Source organism: Dermochelys coriacea, chromosome 2 (assembly GCF_009764565.3).
Source record: "Dermochelys coriacea isolate rDerCor1 chromosome 2, rDerCor1.pri.v4, whole genome shotgun sequence".
NCBI classification, from domain to species: Eukaryota; Metazoa; Chordata; order Testudines; family Dermochelyidae; genus Dermochelys; species Dermochelys coriacea.
This window is the reverse complement of record NC_050069.1, coordinates 269,742,615-269,752,730: the sequence shown is the minus strand read 5'-3', so window position 1 is coordinate 269,752,730 and position 10,116 is coordinate 269,742,615. Positions and strand designations below refer to the sequence as shown.

Genomic DNA, 10,116 nt, shown 5'->3' with positions numbered 1-10,116 from the left:
TAAAAAAAACCTGCACCTTATAAGGCAAAATGGTGGTGCAGTTTGTTTTGACATTCCTTGTATTATAAACAACAGCTCTTTGTCATAAATAGATTTTCAGCAATGTAAAACAAGATTTTCTTTTTTTTTTTTTTTTTAAATAAAAGGCTTTAATACTTAAATTTAAGCGAGGAATAGAAAGATTTGATGTCTATTATAACAGGAGTTAACGGTTGGTTTTGGGGTTTTTTTACATGGTTTAAGCAAGATTTGTTTTATTGTTTTAGAGGTAAAAATTGTGTCTGAATTCCTTTTATATATACAAATAATATATTAACTGACCGTGTTTTGGTTTTTTCCTTTTTTTATAGTTTTTTGCGAATTATACCTGATCGGTCACGCACGGTTCAAGTTTTAGGCTGAGGCACCAAAAACCAGGTCCACATCTGCAGAGTTTCCAGTCTGTGTTTAATGCATTACGCTCGAGGGTGGTGCCCCCCCGCTAGTCAGGAGGGGACCTCGTATACAGTTTATGCAAAGCTTATATACCATCTGACATCACGTGCTGCCCTCGTGCATCGGCACCCTTAACCAATGAATTCCATCCTCACCCCATCCTCAGCCACTCTCTGGTGAGTGCTTTCTCGTGTTCTGAGAATGTCAACAACTTTATCATTAAAACGGAACATGCAGTTACACAACGTGCCTCGCATACCACAAAGACAGGAAGGACAACAGTTTCAAGGCCCGAAACGATTCCCCAAATGTGCTGCGGTCTGTGCTGAACAGTTTCAAGGCCCGAAACGATTCCCCAAATGTGCTGCGGTCTGTGCTGCACAGACAGTGGCTGGCGCCAAAAGGTGCCAGCTCTGCACATATTAGCTTTTCCCTCAACAAGTTCCATGGGGGAATCTCTCTCTCTTGCAGGATCGAAGGTTTTCCAGGGTAGAAGCAGAATAAAAATGCAAGAAACAACACAGGAGCAGGTGGAAATAGCAGTGGGTATTGCAGGGCGGAATGGGAGTAGGATTAAAAAATAATCAGGCGGAGCGCTCTAGCTGAAAGCAGAAAGCAACAGGAGCTTTCATCCTACTGCCTGACTCTACACATTACAATAGGGTCCATGTTAAAAGTGTGATTTCCTTATTGATGATACTTAGAATATCCTGAACACTGTAGCAGGTAACTGCAAGCTCACTGCGATGTAACGGTACGTGTTCCTATTGCTGGGCTCACTCAAGAGGCTCTGTTAAACCTTGGTTAACAGTGGACAGTGGAGTGGAAGATGGAAGCCTTCACGGGGCCCACTCTGCTAAGTAAGCATTCACAATGAATGCCATCAACTCAGCGATCTTCTGGTCATCAGAGCAGCAACTCAACAAATCCTAAAGTTCCTCCTCAGGGCCATACAACGTGCCAAATAGGCCCTGGAATAAGAATCCTGCAACTTAACATGGAGGGAGTCTCATGGGCAAAATGCAAGTATCTTGGAATCTTGCTGAAGATTTAGAACATAGATGTCCTCATGTTGCAAGAGACCCACGTTGGCAACAAACAACAGGCTAGGCGCTACCGTATCTAGGGATACAACTTAACAGCTAGCCATCATCATCCTAAATATGGGTTGGCAATATACATCAAGGACACCGTCACAGATTTTAATGTTATTCCACCAACCAAAGATGAGACCACATTTACCACAACTATCAAAGTAGGGGAGCTCCACATTACCAACGTCTATAAAGCCCCAAGCACAAGATGGCCAAAATCAGCACTACCCAGCTCTCCTATTCCAGGCATCTATGCAGGTGATTTTAATTGTCACCACACTATGTGGGGCTATAAAACAAATGAAACCGATTGCAAAGATCTCATGGACTGGACATCTGCACAAGACTTGCAACTAATCTACGAACTAAAACAACAATCAACATTCCATTCAAGCTGCTGGCAATGTGGGTACAATCCAGACCTAACATTCATGTCTAAAGACCAATGTGGTAATACTCTTACCACAACATGGGAAGTATTATCCGCATTTCCAAACAGCCAACACAGGCCTATAATGATCTACGTAGGCATCAAAATTCCCGTGTTCTTTCCGAAACAGGTACCACGATGGAATTTTGCTAAAGCGGATTAGGATGTCTACAAACAGACCGTTGAGAAAACTGTTGCAAGGATTCCAGCGAGACCAGAATGCTGGTCACAGCAACGGTTCACAGGCCTCTTGAAAGTAGCAGGAAAGAACATTCCTTGAGACTTCCAGAGAAAGCTCACTCCCTGCCAGATGAGAGAGACGCAGGAGATGCTCTGGCAGTACAATCAGACCAGGGCTCTCGTATTGCAAAAGCCCTCTACACTCCCTTGACACAGCAAGACGCCAGCGCTGGCTTGACTGCATGCAAAACCTTGATTTTACACATTCAAGTTGTTGAGCCTGGACACTATTACGACGTCTTGGGGCCGCTAATCCCACAGAGTACAGGCCACCGAAAATCTGGCCAAACTTAATAGCTTCCAAACTGGTGGAGAACACAAAAGGACCACTTGATAAACACACAAGAAGAGAAGTGTTTCAAGAACTCTACCCAACACTTGCATCCATCCCCCAAGGACCTTCCACTGTCAGCACTGAGGAAGTAAAAGGACTTGCTGCAATGAAAAAGGGGAAGACTGCAGGCCCTGACGGTATTCCGCCAGAATTTCTCCGTCTCGGTCCCAAAGGACTCCAGTGGCTAGCAACGTTGTACTCCACTACCTTAAGGACAGTACGGATCCCTGAAATATGGCATGAGGGAATGGTAATTGCCATTCCAAAGCCTGGAAAGCCCCCTGATGAAGCAGGAAACTATAGGCCAATTTCTCCACTATGTGTAACCTGTAAACTTCTTGAACGTATCAACCTCAAAAGAATATGCCCTTTTACTGAGCCAATTATCCCTGTCAAACAGGCAGACTTCCGGCCAAAATGCAGTTGTGACTAAGTTCTGGTACTCACAACTCACATTGAGTCTGGCTATCAAAAAAACCTCAAGACTGGCACAGTATTTGCTGACCTGTCATGTGTGTATGATAGTGTATGGATTAAGGGCCTGATGCTGAAACTTGTTAAAATTATTCCTTGCTACCAAACACTTTGCCTGTTGCAGACCATGCTGAGTAACAGGAGCCTACTGGGTAATAAGACCAGCTCACCCTGTAGCATAAACAATGGGTTACCACAAGGCTCTGTACTTGTGCCAACCCTTTTTAATATTTACATAAATTACATGCCTCCAACTAAATCACAAAAATTTGGATATGCAGATGACCTTGACAATCCAAGCATCAAACCTCCACGACATTGAGAAAGCATTAACTGAGAACCTCTACAATATGGAACAATATTTCTGGAAATGGAGACTCAAGCCAAACCCAGGAAAAACAATAGTAAGCGCATTTCATCTTGATAATAAGAGTGCCAAAAACACACTGAAAGTAGCTTTCTGTGGTAAAAATGTGCAACCATGATTACACTCCAACATATCTGGGAATGAAACTTGACCACACCCTCCCCTTCCATGATCATCTTGAGAAGGTAGCTGGAAAGATCAAACCGAGAGCTAACATAATCCAGAAACTAGCAGGTACAACCTGGGGTCCATCAGCATCAGTGTTGTGAACCTCTGCAATAGCACTTGTATATTCAGTAGCTGAATACTGTGCACCAGTATGGAGCATGCAGCCACACACAGCTTGTGGATATTCAGCTAAATACAGCGATGCGGTGAATCACAGGAACCCTTAAGGCAACTCCAACACCATGGCTAGCTGTCCTGTCTGACATCGCTCTCCCGATATGCTGAACGGCTGCAACATTCCATGAAGCTCAGCAAATCCAGGAAAACAGATGCCTTCCTATTCACCAAGACCTTGACAATGCCCCTGTGACGAAGTGGGACTGTTCTTAATGTTTCCTCTGAATATTGCGGGGGTGCCTCAGTTTCCCCTATGCAGTTCTTAAGTATCTAGGTGGTGGGATAATAGCGTTTGATCGTTGCAGAGCCCTAGAGGGCAGGTATGTGCAGGGGTCTGGACACAGAGAATGACCAACACCGTTTCCTGGCAACTGATGGCCTGGGCCTTCCCCCCCTGCAAGGTGAGAACTAAAGGGTTGGAGAACAAAGGAATTAGGTGACCTCCTGGCCCAGGAAAGGGACAAAGCCCAGAGGAGGAGGGGCAGGAGAAAGTTTCAGTTTGGGGCTGGCTGGGGACGTGGAGTGAAGTGCAGACGTGGTTGTCTGGCTCACCTGCCAAATGGACCCAGCTGAGGGGTCCTGTTCTCTGCACCTACAAGCTCTGTTTTAGACCATGCTCCTGTCGTCTAATAAACCTTCCGTTTTACTGGCTGGCTGAGAGTCACGTCTGACTGCGGAGTTGGGGGGCAGGACCCTCTGGCTTCCTCAGGAGCCCGCCTGGGCGGACTCACTGTGGGAAGCGCATGGAAGGGCAGAGGATGCTGAATGCTCCGAGGTCAGACCCAGGAAGGTGGAAGCTGTGTGAGCTGTGTGTCCTGAAGACAGTCTGCTCACAGAAAGGAGACTTCCCCAGAGCCCTGACTGGCTTCATAGGGAGCAGTTCCAGAGCATCGCCCGGGGACTCCATGACAGCCCCCCACAACGTCTTAAGTCCCGCAAGTCTCTCTGGGAACATTCGTTTAGCCTCATGCAATCCGGTTATGATCAGAAGGAAGCTTGGAAAGCAGATTGGGCTAAACAAGACTTAAAAAATAAGCACCTTGTGCCAGATCCCATGCAGAAGGTTCCTGGGTTTGACCCTCCACGGTCATCTTGATCAATTCTAAACCAAATTTGAACCAATCACGGTAGATGCGGATATCTAATGCACAAATGGAAAATCAAGGACTCCCTGACGTGTGAGTGTGGTTCCCCACGACAGACCATCGAACATATCACTACCTACTGCCTAATTTATAAATATGAAGGAGGCATTACTGCAATAAATTCTGCTACTCCTGATGTAGCCATTTGGATCCATCAACTTCAAGTGAAATTGTAGTTGCTGCTCTACGCCTGTCATACAAAAGAAGAAAAACAGCGGAAATGCAAATTATAGTATGTACATCAAAATAAAAGCTTCAGGGAGAAACCCTGAAATGGCTGAGGAAATGTTGGTCGGAACAACCACCTTCTCACTCTGAAAGAGGAGGTGACAGTGTTACCTTTAGGTTTTAAAAGTCATGATCAGATCTGTACGTTACATGATAAAAAAACAAAAAAACAAACAAAAAAAAAACAAATATACCCCACACATATGCTCCCCACCTGCCCAAGTGAAAAGCTCCAGGATGGTGACCTGCCCAGATAATTCCTGTGTCAGGAGTCTGGGAAAACATCTCTTTGGATTTACCTACTAACATAGGTGTAGGAAGTAGGGATGCTGCCGCATCCCTGGCTTGAAAAGGTTTCCATCATATAAAGAGTTTACAGTTTGGTTCAATGGATCTCATTATACCCCACTATACAAATCATTCTAGGCTCCCTCCCTACTCATTTCCCATGTGTTCCCCATTTGTTCAGGGTTTTTTTGTTTTTTTTTTTATTCCTGAGTCCCTCTTCTGCTGGAGTCACAGAACTCCGATGTCCTCCAGGTGAGTGAAGGCTAAAGCAAGGGTCGCATTAGTAATAGGAGCAGACCAGACTTCAAACGATTGTTGGACGTGGGCCATGGCGCTGAACTTGAGATGTCAGCTTATATCCCAAGCAATTGCAATTCAGTCTTGCCCAGTGATGCCCAGCAGCAGGCCTTCCAAACAGCGTGCCCATCCCCCTTCGATTCCCACTCATTCACGTCCCTCCGACTTCTTCCTCTCCTGGTGCCGTCCACCTGCCGTCGTGTGGGGATGTTTCCCAAGCAGAAGTTGGTTCCCCTGCGTGTCCCCACGGCGCCCTTGCTGCATTTTCAGTTGAGAGAGAAGAATCCTCCCCAGCTAGTGTCCCTGGTTCCCCTTTCAGGTGGGGGAATGGAAGGAAGCCCACTGGCTAGGTTTCCACCTCTCCTCCAGGGGCTCAGACACACACACTGATCTGATGGACTGAAGCTCTCTCTAAACCATAGAAGTTTCAACTCGTCTTCTTGCCTTTCGTCTGACTAATGCACCTGCTGTACGTTAACTCCACTGGCTACCTTCCATCTTTACAATCAGGAGTCCAGCCTCTGCTCCCTGTCCGGGGCTTCGAGAAACCTCCGGATGCCCTTGCTCTGCGCTGTGGAGAGTCTGATGTTCTTTGAGAGATTCCTCGTATTGGAAGCTTTTCCCACATGTGCCACACTGATGTGGCTGCTCCCTGACATGGACCTGCTGGTGTGTCTCTAGCTCATGCTTCCCCGTGAAGCTTTCCCTGCCCTCAGTGTGGCGCTTCAGCCCTTCGCCCGAGTCGTTACCCTGATGGCTGACAGACCCGCCTTGGCTTTTAGCAGCTGGGCTGCCCTGGTGGAGTCTCTCTTCCATGTGATTTCTTTGGTGCTTCATGAAGCTCCTCTTGAGCATGAAGCTCTTGCTGCACTCAGTGCACTGGAAGGGCCGCTCGCCGGTGTGCAGGCGCTGGTGGTTGAGCAGGTACTCCTTGCGGCAATAGCTCTTCTCGCACTCGGTGCACTTGTAGGGCCGCTCTCCCGTGTGGATGCGGTAGTGGTTGTTGAGCTTGGACTTCTCGCTGAAGCTGTTGTCGCACTGGGTGCACTTGTAGGGGCGCTCACCTGTGTGGATGCGGTAGTGGTTGGTCAGCTTGGACTGCTGAGTGAAGCTCTTACTGCACTCGCTGCACTTGTACGGGCGCTCGCCAGTGTGCAGGCGCTGATGGGAGATGAGCACGGCCTTCTGCCGGAAGCTTTTCTCGCACACTGTGCACTGGAAGGGCCGCTCCCCCGTGTGCACACGCTGGTGGTTGAGCAGATACACCTTGCGGCTGTAGCTCTTCTCGCACTCGGTGCACTTGTAGGGCTTCTCCCCACGGTGAATCATCTGGTGTCGCAGCAGCTCTGACTGGCAGTTGAAGCTCTTCTCACACTCGGTGCATTTGTAGGGCCGCACCTTGGCATGGCTACGCAGGTGCTTGACGAAATTCCCCTTTAGCCGGAAGCTCTTCCCGCATTCACTGCAGGCAAAGGGCTTCTCCCCCGGCTGCACCACAAATCCCTTGAGCAGGCCGAAGTCTCGGTCGCACTGGGTGGATTTCTCCACTCTGATGACTGCAGGGTTAGCCAGCTGTGCAGCCGCTCCCTGCTGTAGGCTCTGCAAATCTTCCTCTTCTGATTTCACCGATGACATCCCTTGTGGCTCCAGCTTCTCCAGACATCCCTTCCAGGGCTTCTCCTTCTCTTTGCTCGCTGTCCCATCATCTGCTAGGGGGAGAGAGAGAGAGACGGATGGGCATTAGTGCTTTGATCTGGAAGGAAACTCCCTGGCTTAGAGATTCTGTGCAGAAAAAAAAACTGACACTTTTTAATGGTCCAATGAAAAATTTATAGCTTCAGCATAATTAACTCAACAGACTTAAAGTAGGGCTCGTCTTGGCTTGAAATCTTGTCTGCTAGACAGCATAATTTGGGTTGGATGTCATGACACTTCTAGCCTACGAATCACCTGAATCACAGCATGACTGATGGTATGAGCCTGAAACCACCCCTCCAAGCTGGGTGTCGAGGGGTAAACATTCCCCCAGAGAAGGCATGGGGGCAGGGTAAAGGAGGGGCCCTGTTCCTCTGCATCCCATCAAACACTCAAAAAGGTGAAAGATGGGATCGACTGCCCCCCACTATTCCAGACAGGCAGGGAGCTGTGACCAACACCCGCCATCAAGTGATGGCTGTACATTTACAGTGGGGCTATTTGACTGTAAGCTCTTTGGGGCAGAGATTGTCTTTTTGTTCTGTGTTCATAGATCACCTAGCACAACGGAGCCCTGATTCGGGACTGCAATGCAAATAACAATAAACGATCACTTAGAATAGGAAGAAAACCCAGAAGTGGAGGAGATCCTAGGAGCAGCAGGTAGCTACTCCACTCACTTCCTTTGAGGTGTTTCAATCCCTTAGGGCCCCACTCTTCCTCAGAGCCAATGGAAGTTTTGCACAAGGGCAGCCAGTCATTGCTCACCCATGCTGGAGCCTGAGAGAATTCTTCCTTCCCCCAATTCCTGATGGTCCCCAGCATCCAGCTCTTCCTCTTGTTTGATCCAGGTTAAAGTGTCAGATGTGGAAACTGGTGATTATATTAATGAGAAACAGAAACTAATGTTTTTTTTTTCCACCAAATACATCCGATGAAGTGAGCTGTAGCTCACGAAAGCTTATGCTCTAATAAATTTGTTAGTCTCTAAGGTGCCACAAGTACTGCATTTCTTTTTTAGAAACAAATTCATGTGCGTGTTACAAACACGTATTGACCCCTTTCTGCAAAGAATTTGGGGCTAGAGCTGTCTGGGACAGATGAGAGGTTGAGTAACATTTTGTGGAGAGAAGGGGAAACAGATGAGAAAACGCATCCAGACAGGTGCGTTTATACAAGCGGATGGGCCAGGTGCTGTTCACTCCTCTCACCTAATCCGGGTTCCAACCCACTCCTCACCTGTGCTGGGCTCCAGGGGAATTGCTCTGTCCGCCGAACCCCTCTGGCCCCTGATGCACAGCTCCTCCCCTCCTTCAGCCTGGGGCAGGATGTCAGGGTTGGAAATGGCATGGCCTATTCATGAAGACAGAGTTGGGGGGAAAGGAGCGTTTTATTCATATTCACCAGGCGCTTACATGTGATTTTAAACCTGAGCTGAACAGGCAGAAATGGCGATGCTCAGGAAAGCAGATCTCTGCTTTTCCCAGGGGAGCCTGAGGAATTCCCACACGCCTGTAATATTGTTCCCTGCAGCCTCACACAGCCGCCCCTGCCTTGCCCACTTTTCATCCCCTTGTCTCAGTGGGTTCGCTTCTGCCTGGGCAGAGGTCAGGGCAAAAAGGGGGCATGGCAGGGGCGGAGACAGGGCGTGGTTGGCATGTGGGCTTCAAGTGCAAATCCAGTTCATGAACATGAGATGCCTGGCAGATACTTGGAGGACTCCAAGAGACTCCTACAGCCAGCCAGGAATAGCAGTTCACCTGTGTGCGCTCTGGAGCTGCACCTCCAACAAGAAGTTCAGTGCCTCATATGCAGACCACAGGACACTTCGTGGCCCACTGGCCTGCAGCCCCCTCCTCTCATCTTCCTTCAGCTTGTTGGATGATGAGTAACAAAGCGCTGGGCCCTGCCGACGACTCTCTCTCAGCCCTCGCCCAAACCCTGCATTTTTTATCCCTTACAGTGCACGTGTGATTTGTGATACTTGGTAGAACTCACCTGTGCTGGGGTCCACAGGGATATCTCTTTCCACCTGCCCTTCCTTCTTCTGGATTCTTTCCTCCAATCCTTCCAGGGATTCCCACCGATCCCTGACACACGGCTGCTCCCCTCGTTCAATGCGGGACAGAATGTCTGGCTTAGAAACAGCGTAGTCTGTTCATGGTAGCAGATGTTAAGGGAACATCATGGCCTATTAATATTCATTACAAATAATGCTAAATGATTTTAAACCAGCTCCCCTTCTCTCACTGGAGCTGACGACAGATCTGAAAGGAGGCTGATACCTAATAAGGATCCTGTAAAAAGATACCATTTCTTGTGGAGGTCAGGTGTGCTTCCCAGCAGAAGAGCCGGGGGTCACCACATAGAAGGGGAGTTGATATGCACAGTGGTATACTAACCCATTTGTTGGTGAACCTAAACCTGGACAAAGTCTACAGAGTCCCTTCGAGGCCAGAGCCAGTTCAGGGAGGAATGCTCAATGCTCTATTACCAGGTGACATAAAAGGAGAGGTTACTTAGCTTACCGTAACTTGAGTTATTTGAGATACTTGTCCCTATGGTGTGCTTGCCATAAGATACATGCACGCCTGTGTGCTCTCAACCAGAGGCAGCAAAGCAGTGTCTGCAGGCCTGCGCAGAGCAGCCCCTTATGCCTCCAAACAAGAGTCTTTAAAGAGGTGTGGACCCATTGCCACTCAGTTCCTTTTCTACCACCTAGCAGAGCCTCTACAGCCGAGGGG

At 48.3% G+C, this 10,116-nt stretch overlaps 1 protein-coding gene across 3 annotated transcripts in view; it reads right to left on the bottom strand.

The window, feature by feature from the left end:
- Window positions 1–875: 875 nt before the first annotated feature.
- LOC119850789 (zinc finger protein 282-like) overlaps window positions 876–10,116 on the bottom strand; it is a 33,222-nt gene continuing 23,981 nt past the window's right edge. For 2 of the 3 annotated variants that reach the window (XM_043507053.1, XM_043507054.1), the window contains 4 exons: window positions 9,371–9,526; window positions 8,612–8,725; window positions 8,141–8,245; window positions 876–7,386 (listed from right to left, as the gene is read on the bottom strand). In XM_043507053.1, the coding sequence (XP_043362988.1) occupies window positions 6,152–7,386; window positions 8,141–8,245; window positions 8,612–8,725; window positions 9,371–9,526 (1,610 nt within the window). In that variant the 3' untranslated portion in view covers window positions 876–6,151. Of the gene's footprint in view, window positions 7,387–8,140; window positions 8,246–8,611; window positions 8,726–9,370; window positions 9,527–9,961; window positions 9,968–10,116 lie in introns of all 3 variants that reach the window. The other variant, XM_038389361.2, reaches the window with a different exon arrangement.